This window comes from Anabrus simplex, chromosome 1 (genome assembly GCF_040414725.1).
Source record: "Anabrus simplex isolate iqAnaSimp1 chromosome 1, ASM4041472v1, whole genome shotgun sequence".
Taxonomy (NCBI): domain Eukaryota; kingdom Metazoa; phylum Arthropoda; class Insecta; order Orthoptera; family Tettigoniidae; genus Anabrus; species Anabrus simplex.
Window position 1 is genome coordinate 107,083,238 of NC_090265.1, and position 16,841 is coordinate 107,100,078.

The window sequence follows — 16,841 nt, forward strand, 5'->3', positions numbered from 1 at the left end:
GATAAATGTATTCCATGAAAATTTTACTTTATGATTCACTAGATGGGGCCTCGCAGCACATGGAAAACAATTGTTAAATCTTGAGAGAAATTTCCAGTAAATTTGTATTGGTTGTGATTTTCACCATTAACTATCGAACTAATGCAGATCGATACTACATACAGTAACCAAACACTAAATTTTTAGAAATTTGAGACCCATGTACATACAGTAAAACCCCTATTTAGCGTTTTTATATGGACCTCAATTGTTTTTACCTTAAATTGGGGTTTACCTGAAATTAAGGTTTCAGTAGAAGCACACCTTTTACAGTAATCTTTGCCTGTATTATCATAAATTGCACCATCACACATTATTTACAAAATGACAGCAGTAAAACAAGGAGTTATCTACCCTACACACTATACTGTAGTTACAACTTTGTAAGCACAAGCAAGGAAGAGCTTTCATAAAAGAAATTTTCTCACCTCAAACATTGATATAGGAATTAGAAAGATGTTTTTGAAGACTTTCGTGTGGAACATGGCATTGTATGGAAGTGTAACATGGACGATAACTAGCTCAGAAAGAAAGAGAATAGAAGCTTTTGAAATGTGGTGTTACAGAAGAATGCTGAAGGTGAGATGGATAGATCGAATCGCGAATGAAGAGATTCTGAATCAAATTGTTGAGAGGAGATCGATTTGGCTAAATTTGACGAGAAGAAGAGATAGAATGATAGGACACAAAGAGACACCCAGGACTTGTTCATTTGGTTTTTGAAGGAAGTGTAAGTGGTAAGAACGGTAGGGGTAGACCAAGGTATGAATATGACAAGCAGATTAGAGCAGATGTAGGATGCAATAGTTACGTAGAAATTAAAAAGTTAGCACAGGATAGGGTGGCATGGAGAGTTGCATCAAACCAGTCTATGGACTGATGACTCAAGCAACAAGAACAACTTTGTACATTTTGTGCTGAAGATTACTCTTGTGTTCAACTGCCCCTCTTATCTAAGCAAAGGTCCTGTATTGTGCCATAACTAGCTTTTGCCTTTTCTCAGCACAGACGTCTGGTACATACATCTACGTTGTACACTGCCATGCCTTTTAGCATTCGGTCTGCAAGCCTCTGTGAATTAACTAAGTGCTTCCATAATCCTCTATTTGTAACCATCTCTGTAGCCTCTTTTAGTTCTACACCTCTTAAAACTGATTGCCTTGATCTCCCTCTACATCTCCTAGTTGGTTTTTTCAATGTTACTTAGGAATATGATCGCTATTATTCATGAAATTGTTGAGCCCATAGTTTACCCTTCCCTTTGACAACAGATTTTGTCGGCGAAATTTTTTTTTTTTCCTCTATGGGCTTTACGTCGCATCAACACAGATAGGTCTTATGGCGACGATGGGATAGGAAAAGCCTAGTAGTTGGAAGGAAGCGGCCGTGGCCTTAATTAAGGTACAGCCCCAGCATTTGCCTGGTGTGAAAATGGGAAACCACGGAAAACCATTTTCAGGTTTGCCGATAGTGGGATTTGAACCTACTATCTCCCGGATGCAAGCTCACAGATTATTATTATTATTATTATTATTATTATTATTATTATTATTATTATTATTATTATTATTATTATTATTATTATTATTATTATTATTATTATATGGTAACGTACACAAAACAATATAAGCACAATTAATATTATATACATAATTACAAAATATACACATAATAACAGCGAAGACAGTCATGCAAGCAAAAGTGTTCAAAGAGTGAGATCTAAATTCTCTAGCCATCGTTTGGCCTCAGTAGAAGCCACCACAAAGTCCTGGATGGATCCAACGAATGCCCATCCAACGCATTCATTGAGAATATGGTCGATAGTCTGCTTAACTGCACCACAGTCACAGGGTGGGGAAGATCTCATACCCCACTTAAACATCATTAATCCACATCTCCCATGGTTAGTACGGCCTCAGTTGAGTGCTACCCATGTCTTGCAGCTCAAGTCAAACCCAACTAGAAGGTTATTGTAATTGAACAATGTCTGCCATTGAGTTGGAGCTACGCTGTTCCACTCTTGTTGCCAATCATCTTTTGGGTTGAAATCCCTCTTAACAAGTTCCTGTGCTGTTTGAATAGGAGGAGATCTAGATTTAAGACAGCGGAATCTGACGTTAACATCTTCATGGATGGGGAGATCAGGATTGGTCAATATCTTCTTGTATTCTCTAACCAAGTTATTCAATCTTCTAATTCTAGGAGGTTCTATGTGGCTGAGCACTGGCAACCAGAAAAGAGGAGTAGATTTTACTTTGTCACCTATGACACGCATTGTTTCGTTCAGGACCGTGTCCACCTTGTCAGACTATCATTCTGATCTCCTGGCTAATGGTACACAAAACTAACGATATCACAATATCACACTCGCACAAAACCACCTTCAAATTGGTACGAAACAGAAATTAGTTTGTTCAAAACTTTTCACGAATGTTTTCCATACAGCGGCTAACTCATTACTACGGTATTTTCTAATTCTGATAGCCTGTGAACTCGCATGTACAGTTTCATTCTTAAAAATTGTAATAGCATCACTCCAGAAGCTTCTGTGGCAAACGTTTTCATTTTCTTACTTCAAATGGCGTCACCTAACCTAGGTTTATCGCGCGAGTATTACAAAATAATGTTTCAAGCTCCTTGTAGAGTAATGATAACCTTTTCACAATACATTTACATGGCAACAGCCTTTCTGAAATTTAACCAAACATGAGAGTATATAACCTATCCTCTGAAATAAGTTATGCACACTACTGTATCTTGAGAAGAAGTATCACGTTCTTATTTTATTTCAGTACCTAGTATTAAAATTAAGCAATCGTTTACTTCATCCTTTATTTTTAAGGAGTTAGCAACTGCTGTCAGTGGACTTATTTGTGCGTTATGACAAACACGTTCTCGCAATGTTTGTTTACGACCATTCGGAGTTGTGGGATATTATTAATTGAAGTCGACAGCACACTTGAATGTCGACAAGAGCTCGCTCATACGTGTATCAAAGAATCGATATGGAAGATCACATTCAATACAAAAGCTGAAGTTGAGTGTATGAATATTGATAACAGAAAAACTAACACACCGAAATTAGTTCGTAATAATGGATGAATCAGTGAAAAGGTTTTCATTGTAACCAAAGTTATTGCACAGATTAGTATAGGAATTTCCAAAGGGCATAACTATATTGTCATTACAACGGGGTTCACTTCTACTGTACTACAGCGCCAGCGGTCGAATATGTATGTAAGCCTGACATCTCACTTTAGTGCTAAGCGCCCACACTCTAAATCCCTCTTCTGCCTTGAATAATACTCAGCAAGCTTATGACATCTTTTTCATCGGTTCTTAATATCCCATAACTATAACTCATCATCATCATCATCATCATCATTATCATCATCATCATCATCATCATTACTTCACAGTACTGTAGTACAGTCCTTTTGTGATCAATACTGGATGACTCCTCACACATACAGTTCTGTACCTCAGTTATGAAAGTGTTTGATCATTGGTGAAGGCTTGTAATCACCTCATTTCTGTGGCTTAAACTCACCCCACTCCAACCAATCATGCTGCCATTTACTTTACCAAACCATATAAGTTTGTTTACAGAACGAATCCATGATAGTTCGATTTATCGTCCATATGCACATGTGGTTGGCAGCTAGTTTGAAACATGACGAGCTCATTTTTCACTACGAGCGGAAGTGGTTGAAGACGTCTGACATTTTGAACCAACGTGTTGTGTACTCTGTGAGCTTCAAAAATGAATGAATTTATTTATTTATTTATTTATTTATTTATTTATTTATTTATTCATTCATTCATTCATTCATTCATTCATTCATTCACAACTTCAATTTGAAAAATTGATGAATATGGTAAAATAACAATGTGGATGACTAAGTTGTACTAGTTGAAAGTCTGAAATATATAGAACTTACTTAGACATAAGCGCAAAAGTGAGGTTATATTTAATTTGATAAATTTTACTTACTTTGTAGGTTACTTGAACAACTAATCATGGCCGTGAAGTAATTCTCAGGTCAGGTATGAAACGAACATAGATGGCACCGGGTATGCATGCATATTCTGACTCGCTGACTGAAAGAGTTTTTGTCCAAGATCAGAAATTGTTCCAACGGTTTGCTGATGGTTTCCAACAGTTTGAAAAACCTTGTACGAACAACACATTAGTAGTCTGCAACTCTGTTGATCGCTACTGCAAACATGAATTTGAATGTGCGCATGTGTCTGATAGTTGGCAACAGTTTCTGACTGTACTACGAACAAAGCTTACATCACACCTCGTAGTATCATGTTGTTTGCATAAGATCATCCATCTTTTCAGTATGTGATTCCTCTGTTTTTTTAAACCAATATCCTTGGATAAAAAGCGTGTCATCTTGCATTCGCGACCTAACAGTAAGGAACACCACTGGCATCTACCACGGTAACCATGCTGTTTCTCTTCACCACCCCCACCCTCAACCCCCATGCACAAAACTCATTGACCATCAACATCTGAGTCTTTATTATACATTGCTAGCTACGGCAACTGGTTATACAGTGCCTCTGTGCTCTGTGTAATGTCACTGGTTCTTAAGAAATAGTGAAGAGAGAATGACATTCTATTATTCTCTACAAAAACTTTTTTCAAATCCGCAGAATGGCATCAAAACATGTGAACCTGTGAATTCCTAGAAAGGCCTCGGCTACTCAGTGGCAGAATTATAATGTGTCTACTGTACATGACGCTCACTAAAATTAACAGTTTTGTAGACACGTGGAATATTGTCATGATGGATTGCCGCATTGTAAAGACAAGTGGAACAGGTATTGCCAGCAAATTTTCAACGCGTTCCCGCCGATATTATGATGCCAATTTTAAGTTAGTGGTTATTCAACATGGGGAAATTAAGAATTTGCTAGAAGTCTGTTATAGTGAGAATTCATAATGGCGAAAAATTTACTCACTATAACGCATTGTTGTTAAATCCAATTTTTAGTAAAAGTTGGAAAAAATCCCATAAACATTTAAAAATCAGTATGAAACAGCAATAAGTTTGTTCAAAACTTGCGTTTTCACGTATGATATCTATACTAAGGCGTGCTCGTTTGTCATTTTTCGAAATGCGATACTATGTTAAAGTGTGTGTTTAATTTCATTCTGAAAAATTATAGTATTAACTCTTTCCCTCTCACATTTTCATTCCGCTTATCCCCAGGTTTCAACCTATTATTTAGGAAAAATTTAAGCAGTGTGCATTGTTTCAGGAAAAGTTATTTATAAGAAAAACTGGTAATCACAATTTATTTAAATTTTCAATAATATTAGAAAACATACCATCACATCCATTTCTGTGCTCATTGAGTCATAAGGTTGTTAGTTCAAACCTCCACACACACACACACACACACACACACACACACACACACACACACACACACACACACACACACACACACACACACACACACACACACACACACACACACACACACACACACACACACACACACACACACACACACACACACACACACACACACACACACACACACACACACACACACACACACACACACACACACACACACACACACACACACACACACACACACACACACACACACACACACACACACACACACACACACACACACACACACACACACACACACACACACACACACACACACACACACACACACACACACACACACACACACACACACACACACACACACACACACACACACACACACACACACACACACACACACACACACACACACACCCCCCCCCCCCTCTCTCTCACTCTATTGGTGGTACTCGGCACAGAGATAAGCTGTATTTGTCATATGTCTTGTTTTGTCTGAATCACTCTAAATCAATAACCACATGATTCTGGAAGGGGAATGATGCCCATATACTGTATATGAGCTTCAATTTCCCCTGAGCAAGTGCCTTCCCATTCTGTATCTATACTTATATGCCCTCTCCTGTTTGAATGCTGCAGTGATATATATGCAAGTGGCTATGTCACCGAATTGTTTGTCACCTCCCAACATATGTAAAAAATAATATATTTCATGTAATACTCTTTCAAAATCATGGACAGGTTCATTATCATCCATATAATCATTCGGAGTAACGAAACTAAATATCTGTGTTGGCTGAAGTGCCGCGACATCGCCATCAGGTCCGAATTCTTGATATCCGTTTTCACTGATATCACTGGTATCACTAAAATTATATTCGATGATATTCACTCACTAAAAGTTCCCCTCCACCCCTACTCAACGATTCTGTGCCACTTTCGTCGCCTATACTCAGCTCCGTTTCAATATCCGCAGTATTCAATCCTTCCATATTTACGAGCGAAATAGCTGACCCACGCTCGCAGAAGTTCAAGACCGTGCCTAGACGACGTCAAGAGAGATTATTTTGAGTGAAGGTTGCTAAGAGTGGTTATGATTAAGAGATGGATATGATAATTTAATGTGAGTGTGGCCTGAAATTTAAATGAGATTGGAGTGGTGGTGGTGGCTTAGAATGATTAAATAATAAAGAGTGTCATTGAAAGACTGATGAAAAGAGAGGTTGTGAAGTATGGTTGGTCAATTTTGGTATGGTAAGATGTGATGGTATAATTTAATGTGGAGACTGGCTTGAAATTTAAATCAGATTAAGTATGGTTAAATATATTGAAAGAGATTGATTTGTAGGTGAAGTTAGATAATGATGAGTGGTAACAGAAAAGAAGTAAGTATAAAGTTGCAACGTGAGCAGAATGAGGCACACAAATGCGGCAAATGATGTAATGTTAAGTCTGGTTCAGCAAGCCTTAGTAGGTCAAGAGGGAGGATGGAGAGATAGGAAGGTCTGTAACCGTCATATATCGTTTTGCCGATGATTGCCTTTTTATTTTATTTCACCTTATATTATTTCATTTTATTTTGTTCATCTAGTTGCCGCATTACCATGGCTATTGGATCTCCGGAAGGGAGTTGACCGTGGGCCATTTGATCATCATTATTATTATTATTATTATTATTATTATTATTATTATTATTATTATTATTATTTTGTTTTGTTTGTTTGTTTGTTTGTTTGTTTGTTTGTTTGTTTGTTTGTTTGTTTGTTTGTCCAGTAAGTAGAGTTTAAAAGCTTGTTTAGGTCTGGTTATTTCATGGGGTCTAACAATGGAGGAAAACTCTGTATAGACTCATTGAAAGAAATAAGAAATATTGGTTTGTGTGATTTGGATTGTTTTCTAATTTATTTTTTCTCCTATGTAGGATTCACCTATCATAGATTTTTACCCTGAAGACTTCAAGATTGACTTAAATGGTAAAAAGTTTGCTTGGCAAGGTGTGGCCTTGCTTCCTTTTGTGGATGAGAAGCGACTATTTAAGGCTTTAGAGCCTTATTATGATGCCTTAACAGCTGCCGAAAGTAAGTACTTTTTTTTTTTTTTTTAATATTATTATTAAAATATGTTCAGCAAAAATATATCGATATCATTAATGAAACCAGTTTATGAAATACTTATACTATGAATGAACTCTAAGGAAATATATCTTTATATGCTTAAATCTAAGGAAGAAATAAAGAGTAGAATATCTTCAAATAACGAAAGAACCTAAGAACCATATAGTGTCCAGAGATAAGCTCATATCTGCTTGACTTCATTTCCTAGTTGTATTTTCTTGTAAAAATAATAATCACCTCCACTTCCTGCTTGACTTTTACTTGCTGTGAACTACAGTTTCATTATATTCAATCAAACAGGACAGTGTTATCACTCAGTCTTTCGCACGTGCTCACCCGCTTATGATGAATGTGCATTCGAAAATGAACTTGAACTGCAGTTTGACCTTAAAACTATTCAAATATGTTGCAGAAGTGAGGCTCTCTGTAGTAGAAACAACTTTGAAATGTATGTTTACTTTTAGAAATCTTCATATCTCTGCCATTCGGAGTATGAGACAAATTACACTTACTGGGTAATATGTATGTATTTCTGCGAGTGAGTTGTCTTCACAGTCGTATACAAGTTGCCTTGTATAACCTGTGCTCATTAAATAAAAAATTTTCTATGTAAGGGAATTTGCTATAATTTAAGTACAATGAAACCTCGTTATTATGTTTATGAAGCGACTGAAAAATTTGGACTTCAAACACGGGAAAACGTACTACCAAAAATTGCTATACTGTATTCACAACGTGTAAAAAAAAAAAAAAATCACGGCGTAGACATGTGTGTTAAATCGCCGACCTTGTGCATAATTCACATGCACCCTTTTCTGTAGACTTTCTGCTGGAAGACACAGCAGTAAGTCTTTCTAGGGTGCATTCTGTTGTACTTGACAGGTTTCATAACATTTTATTGTTCATATCCTTGTCACCCCAAGCCAGTAATAATATCTCCGTGCTAGATGCTTAGTCATGACTATGCTCCAATGCCCTTCATAAAGGAGTGTTAGGACTGGTCTTCCTAATACCAGTGGATCCATCTTTTCCGTTCCACCTTGATTGCAGTTCAGCCGGACTGTCAATCTCTATTTACTCATCTTTCCTCCATGACATTTTTCTCCTTTAAATTCCAGGCTCATCATCATGAACGAACAAAACTTGTGACATATCATCACACTGTGTCCATTGCTTCTAGAGCTTTTGAAAATGTAGGCATTGGTATGGATTCTGGTTTGTCCTCTTCTTCCCTTTTTTTTCTGTTGCTTATCTGATGTCTGCTGATCGAGAATTCTGTCATTCGTCATAGATGGACAAGCCACAACACTTTAATCACAGTCTATGTAAGCATCAAGGCTTGTCATCTTCAGCCAGTATTTATAACCATTCATCAGTCATGGCAAAGTTTCTGTCTACAGGCGTGTAGTCATCTGCAATAACATGACCGAAATTGGCACTTCTTGATGATGTTCGGTTTTACAAAATGCATCTCTTCCAGTACTGTTGTTTTCATCGTTGTGGTTTGAAGAGATTCCAACTGCTTCTGAACGAACCACTTCCTATATTTTTGTTTCATGCATTTGATGATGCGCTGATCAAGTTGCTGAAGCCAGAAAAATACAATTTTCACGTTCTGTAGATACGCCGTGTCAGTGGGACATGCTGCACATTGGTTAACGAACAGCACGATTTTTCTGTATTGAACACTTATTTTTGCATCTAGTGCGCATAAATATTGCTCAAATATTGCAGTTGTTATCCAGGCGTTTGCATTGGATGTGTACTTGCAAAGAAATGTCTGCACAGTTTTAAGGCAGCGTGGACTTCTCACTTTTCCTATCACCATTGGAACCAACTTTTCCATTCCACTCTGATTGCAGCTCAGCCGGACTTTCTCCTTTAAATTCCAGGGTTTTCTCAGATAAGAGGTGAAAAAGAAAGCTGAGGAAGTGTCATAATTTGCACACTTCTGCTGTATCAATATTCATGCTAGCAACCTTGCCTCGCACACATCTGTACACCAGCTGGTGCCGATTCTTGGACATCTCGATGCAACCATTCGAAGCTTTAAAATCAGTGATGTCCATCTGCACTGCTGAATTACAGGTCTGTGCGCGAACCACAGTTGATATAGATGTTGATTCCCATAGGGAATCTGAAATATTTGTCCTGAATGAGCAAATTTATAATACCAATATAAATGGTCCGTTATTGGACATTATAAATTTTCCAGCTAGCTCATTCTTGGTTGCCAGCGTTTCGCCCTCGTGTGCTAGGGTGGGCTCATCAGTTGGTACACCATCGATTGTTTATGTTTGAAGCACGGGCTTGCTTGATCCACTTCAATAATACACTTTCCCGTTTAGGAAACAGTCCCTCTCACACACATTTCATTTTGCTGCTCAACCCTTCTTCAAGTGCATGTTGCATTTTGTTCCTTTTGCCGAGAATCATGTTTTCAGTATGGACGGAGGAATGTTCCACTTTTGTGCCATATCTAGATGCTTCAGGTGACACAATTGAAAAATGTTATGACATTACGAGTAGAAGAGAAACTGTTATAAAAACGTAGTCACCTCAAAACAAAATGAATGGGAGCTCGAGAGGGTTAGGCACTCTCTATCCCAATTTGTAGTTAAAGAGACAGAATTTATACCAAGTGTCTTTTACATTTTAAATATAGGTTACATGAGGAAAGTTTCGAACCCGCCCCGAGGGTTAAACTGCTGAGCTAGCAAACAAAGAAGTTATTAAATGGCCATTACCTGATGGATGAACTGCCGCCTGAAGAAAGGGGCGCTTCCCGCCCCCTGCTATATAATCACACTAGGAAAGATGTTACGGAAGTGGCCCCGAGACCAGAAAATCAGCAGTTTATATACCCTCACGGAAAATTCGAGACGTTTCATGAATGAGAACCCACACCTCCCTCAACTTTATTGGCTAGGATCAAGCAACATATCCATATCGGAGAAGACACACATTATTGGTTGAAAATTAATTAAAGAAATTCGGGATTGGCTAAATTCAAAACAAGCGGAAAGAGAAGGGTTATACTGCCAACCCAAAAAATGACTGAAAGAAATTTAACAAAGGACAAACTTATGAACACAAAATTTCTCAAAAAGCAGTTCGTTCACTTCGCACCAGGGTTTGCAATTGTAGTTCTTAAGTGGTGCCATCTAGAAGAGAATGTTCACACTTCTCACTACAGAGAAAACAAATATAAATCGAAAAAGACACAGTTCAGAACTCTTCAAAATTTACAGTAGAGACATCTTCTGAGAAACTTTAGAATTAACATGGTTGTTAAAGTTCAGACTTCCTCCAGTAGAGGAGTTTCAACTGGTGCAATGTTTGAATTAGCGGAGCGGAGGTGTACCACCCGGTACAGACCCCCCCCAAAAGTCCCTCCAAGGGGTAACACAGAAGAACACCAATTTTAGTTTGAAAACACGGTCCTAGTTATGATGTTGATTTAGAAATTAATTGCAGAAGGATTCACAAAAATGTTCTTAAATTGGTTTGATCCAGTTTCAAAATTCTTTGTAGTAATTTTTGATGTAATGTCTTTATGCTTGTAGAAGTTGAATTCAGAAGGAAAAACTTTTAATTCTTAAAAGTGAAGAAAATTTTCTAAGACCACCAAATATTGTAGTTGAATCCAAAAATGTAGTAATTGTTGATATGAAATGTCCATGTAGCTGATTAAGTACATTCAATGTTGATTAAGTTTGACGGCCAGACCAGCCGTCGCTGCATGTGTCCAGAGGAGACTGCTCGGACCCCTCAAGTACCCTGAGATACCGCTCGCCCGCACCATGAGAGGGGTAATGGTGCTGAAGCACGCCGCACCCGCGGCGAATGTTTACAGGCCGCGGGCAAGTTGCAGGTTGTGCGCCGCACATCAGCCTTGGCCGGGAGGAGGGCTCCGGCTTGCCGTACACTGGTTGACCTCCCTGAAGTAGATCGGGCCCGTGCTCTACCCCAGGAGTGGCACGGCGCCGCGCGGCTGCGGGGGCACTGAAACATTAAGATCTCGGCGGCAGAATTGTTGGACCATAATGATTTTAGGGTACAGTCTTTGTGGTGAAGAGGAGGGGCCAGCGGCGTGGAAATATTTATTTCATTTAAATAGCCACTGTGTGTTGTTGAGCAGGAGACAGGAGCGTGGTAATGGCCATGGTAAGGACAGGATGGCAGTTTAACTGGTCGGGGAAGGTTTTAAAATAAATGCTTAAATACAAAGAACCTGATTCCAAGGGCAGAAGGCCGCAAAATGAAACCCCCAAAAAATATAACCTTCCGAATACTTTCAAAATGTTAAAACAAATATAAAATCAGCTACGTTAGCACGGAAGTTACACAGGTTTCACCTGCGACAGGTGAACCCTAAATACGGTATCCTCTCGGTGGCTGGATTGCTTAATAACAACGTAACCGGCGTAAGAAAATCTAGGATTATGCATGGCCCATGAAATCTGGGGGCAAGCTTGCCCGCGGGAACAAAATTTTTGACCATCACCTGGTCACCTACTTTCAAATTGGTGGGCCTCCATCCACGATCATATCTTTCCCTAACCTTTTCATGAGACACATTAAGATTGGCTTTAGCCTTCTTCCAAAGATCTTTAATATTATCTGGATCTATTGTCTCAGGTAGAATATCACTAAGAGAACAAAGGTTAGAGAGCGGCGTGTTGGGAACAAATTTGAACATCAAAGAAGCTGGAGTAAACTTATGAGATTCATGAACCGCCGAATTCAAAGCAAAAGCTAACCAATGCAAGGACGTGTCCCACCTAGAATGGTCGTCGTGACGATAGGCAATAAGGGCCGACCTCAAATTACGATTGACCCGTTCAGCTAGAGATGGTTGTGGATAATAAGCAGATGTTGTTACATGCGATATGGACAGGTCAGAACAGAATTTACGAAAGGGATTGGATGTGAAAGCTTTAGCAATATCAGACACAATATATTGACACGGACCAAAAGAAGCAAAAATAGAATTTAAACAAGTAATGGTGGACTGAGCGGTAGCCAGCTTAGTCGGGAATAACCAAGAAAATCTAGTAAAACCATCTACACATACAAGGATGAACTTGTTGGCATTCCCCTTTGACTGGGGAAGGGTCTTACGTAATCGATGTAGAGACGTTCCATTGGGCGCGACGCTTGATGAGAAGACAAAAGCCCTTGCTTAGTTGACATGGTGGGTTTACTAAGCCAACATGATTTACAAGCTTTTACCAATTCACGGATTTCTCCGTCCCTTCCAGATGAATATTTCACGAATCTTTTCACGGGTTTTGAAGATGCCTATATGCCCCCCTAATGGGGACTCATGATAGTACTTGAAGATCATTAGTACAAGAACAGCTGGAACTACAACTTTCATTTTTTGATCATGCCTCGACGGGCAACATAAAACACCATTCCTCAATACATAAGGGACGACATGTTCCCCAGAAGAAAGGGTTTCCATAATGGGAGCCAGCACTGGATCTTCATGCTGATATTTTTCAATATCCCTAAACAACATGGGAGCATCAGTCAGAATGGCATTAACCTCAGATAGTATGGACTCGGGAGGTGAAGAACCATCATCCAGATCAGGAGTCTCTACATCATTAGAAAACATATGGCTTAGTCCATCAGCAACCACGTTTTCAGTACCTCTGATATGCCTAACATCAAATTGGAAGGCAGAAATTTGATGGCCCACCGGGCTATACGACCAGTACGACGCGGCCTACCTAAGACCCAACTTAAGGCTTGGTTATCGGTCTCCAAATCAAATTTGACGTGTTCCAGATAGAGACGGAACTTTTCTAAAGCAAATAAGACTGCCAAACCTTCGAGCTCATAGATGGAATATTTGGCTTCTTGAGCTGATAGAGTCCTAGATGCATAGGCGATGGGTTGCCTCCCTAGTTCAGTCTCTTGAAGAAGGACTGCAGCTACCGCCGACGACGACACGTCGGTTTGGACGATGAATTTCTTGGAGAAATCGGGCATGGCCAGAACAGGGGCGTTACACAGAGCTAATTTGAGATCTTCAAAAGCGGCTTGTTGAGAAGGTCCCCACTCAAATTTGACGCCTTTCCTTACGAAGTAAGTTCAAGGGCGCCCCTCTATTGGCAAAATTTGGAATAAATTTCCTGAAGAAATTCACCATACCAATGAACCTAGCAATACCTTTGATGTCCTTGGGAGGCTTGAAATCACGGATGGCCTGTGTTCTAGAGTGATCGACTGCAACACCATCAGGCGACACAATATGCCCTAGGAATGACATGGAGGGCTTAGCGAAGGCAACCTTGGACAACTTAACAGTTAACCCAGCCTTACGGAGGCGACTGAGGACTTCTCGCAGATGATCTAGGTGTTCTTCGAAGGTCTCCGAAAATACGACGACATCATCCAGATAGTGGTACAAGTACTCAAATTTGATGTCGGAGAAGACCCTGTCTAGCAGTCTAGTGAGTACAGCTGCTCCCGTGGGGAGCCCAAAAGGCACGCGGTTGTATTCATACAAATTCCAATCCATGGCGAACGCTGTAAGATGTTTGGATTCCTCTGCTAACGGTATCTGATTATACGCCTGGTTAAGATCTAAGATGGTGAAGAACTTAGCTTTACGAAACCAAGAAAAACAAGAGTGAAGGTCTGGAAGGGGCACAGATTGTAACACCACCTTCCGATTGAGAGCCCTATAATCAATTACAGGCCTGAAGCCACCTTGGGGTTTCGGGACTAGAAAAATAGGCAAAGAATACGCCGACTTAGAGGGCCGAATAATACCGTCCTTCAGCATCTGATCAATTATTTCTTTCAGCGCCTTCATTTTAGGTGGAGATAGCCTATAAGGTGGAAAACGGACAGGAATCGAATCCGTAACCTCAATCTTGTATTCAATAAGATCAGTAACACCGAGAGTATCCGAGAACACCTCTGGAAACGACTGACACAGCTTACGAATACTATCAGCCTGCTCCTCAGGTAGATGTCTAAGATCTAACAACATCTCGTCCTGGGTAGGTGAAATAGATGAACATGATACAGAATTACATTTCAATAAGGGGATTTTACAATTAGAATCAAATTTGAATGTGCACGACTTACTTTGATGATCGAGCACTAGACCAGAGTGGGACATGGAATCTGCTCCCAATATAATGGGGCAGGACAAGTGCTTAGCCACTAACAGTTTGACTTTCCAAGTAAATTTAGAAATCCAAATTTTGGCATGTAAAAAACCTAAAATTTCTAATGGAGAAGAATTAGCCGAAACATATTGAACTGAAGACAAGCAATAGGCAGGAAGTTTACAAACAGATTTCAATTTTGAATACCATTCGGCCGAGATAATGGAACAAACACTCCCAGAATCTAAAAGAGCAGTCACAGGTTCGTTATTTAATTCAATTTTGAGAAAAAGAACCTGTGCGGGGGTATGCGCCGCAATCCTAAGACATTCTTTGGCACCTTCAAAAGATAAATTTGAAGACAGATTTTTCCCTGAAATTTCGGCACGATTACTTGGGGCTGAGCCTCGAGGAGAAGGGTTCGCCGACTCAGCCGAAGCCCCTAGTCACTTATTATTATTGGCTTTGGTGGAAGTTGCACCAGAAGTTGAGCAGGAGGGAGTGCTGTTAGCATTAGGGCAATTCTTGGCAATATGGGAGAACGCGCCGCATTTAAAGCAGCCTTGGGATGAACTTGCTCCATTATTTGTCCTACTAGATTTGATCAATGGACATTTATTGCGAAGATGGTCAGGTGACCCGCAAGCGTAACATTTACGGGGTGTGATGGTTCGGCGAGGTGGAGGCCGAAAACTACTAGAGGATGGAGGGGGTTCTTTCGCTACACGCAAGGTATCGGCGTATCTGACTCCTTCGGCTGAGACAGCCATAGCCTCTAACTCAGCGAAAGTTTGCGGACGCAACGCAAAACACAAGTATGATCTGTAAGGTGGTGATATACCTTCTACAATAGCCTGAACAATTTGATCTTCAGGGAAATGAAGGGCAAATACCCTAGTGTAAAACTTAATATCTTGGATGAAGTCTGCTAAATTTTCATCCAACCGTTGTACTCGGTAGTAGTACTTTTGAATGAGCGATGACCTAGCTCGGGCAGGGATAAAATTCGCCAACAAATGGGCATGGAAGTCTTCTATGGATGACTGTTCGGCGATTGCCCTAACTATCTTGTCGGAGAGAACACCAATGGAATAAGGGTAAATTATCTGAAGAGTTTGACACGGAGACAGAGAAAAAACAAGGGCATGATCTTGGAATTCAACTAAAAACCTTAAGAAAGCAATAACATCAGTAGTGGAGTTAACAGACAACTTGGAAATACCTCTAAGTAACATAGCTAATGGATGGTGTAAACTGCTGAAACCCGGTGACATAGTAGAAAGGGGCCTAAGTGGCGGAGAAGTAGATTCTGAAGGTGCTCTATTTAACACAAAAGGTGGAATGGACGTGCGACGATCGGACTCGGTTCCTAATGGGGCGGATGTTCGTTGTGTAGTCGCCTCAGTACTACTTCCTTCCTCTTTAGAGGAATCCTCCACATTTACAATATTTACTACCATAGGCAGTGGCGGCTCGTGAAAAAATCAGCCTACGTGCTACAAGAAAACGACTGAATAAGCTTTCTTTAAGTCTGCATATTGCCATGATGACCAACATACTTCAAACCTGTTAATAATAATAATAATAATAATAATCATAATAATAATAATAATAATAATAATAATAATAATAATAATAATAATAATAATAAAGCTTTTCTCACAATTTATAACTCAGAACAAACAAGAACAAAATTACATTGTAATGCAGGAAAACATTTAGGGCCAGTCAAATATTCTTTGACTCACCAACGAATTCCTTATTTTTGATTCCAAAAGGAATCTTAATAATAAGCATTGGTTGGTTTCCTTAATAACAACATTATCATTGCGATAGATTGCCTCCACTTACGCTTTACTTTCGAGACTGACGTTGCTTTCAATCCCAGGCGATACTAATCTCTAGTGGCAGAATCGCTAACCACTTCCCACGTTCAACATCAGGGTAGCAGGAAACATCGTGCAGTTCTACCCCCCTTGCGGGAGAAAAAGTAACTATTGACGGGATCAGTGAAAGTTGAGCCCGGTTTATGGTATAGTCCACCGGCTACGGGGTGTGTTGCAAGCTTGGCTGCGCCTGCGTATTGCTTCCTTCAGGCTACAGGCCAGAGCTCATTTCAGATGAGCACGGACTAAGTTTCTCGGGAGAAGAGAGCTAGGTGTTCAACAGATCTT

The 16,841-nt window shown here is 39.7% G+C and overlaps 1 protein-coding gene across 1 annotated transcript in view; it reads left to right on the forward strand.

Annotated features, from left to right (window-relative positions):
• Rat1 (5'-3' exoribonuclease 2 Rat1) overlaps positions 1 to 16,841 on the forward strand; it is a 184,425-nt gene that overhangs the window by 132,075 nt on the left and 35,509 nt on the right. Inside the window, exon 13 of the mRNA XM_068224996.1 lies at positions 7,342 to 7,498. Coding sequence (XP_068081097.1) covers positions 7,342 to 7,498 — 157 coding nt within the window. The remainder of the gene's footprint in view (positions 1 to 7,341; positions 7,499 to 16,841) is intronic.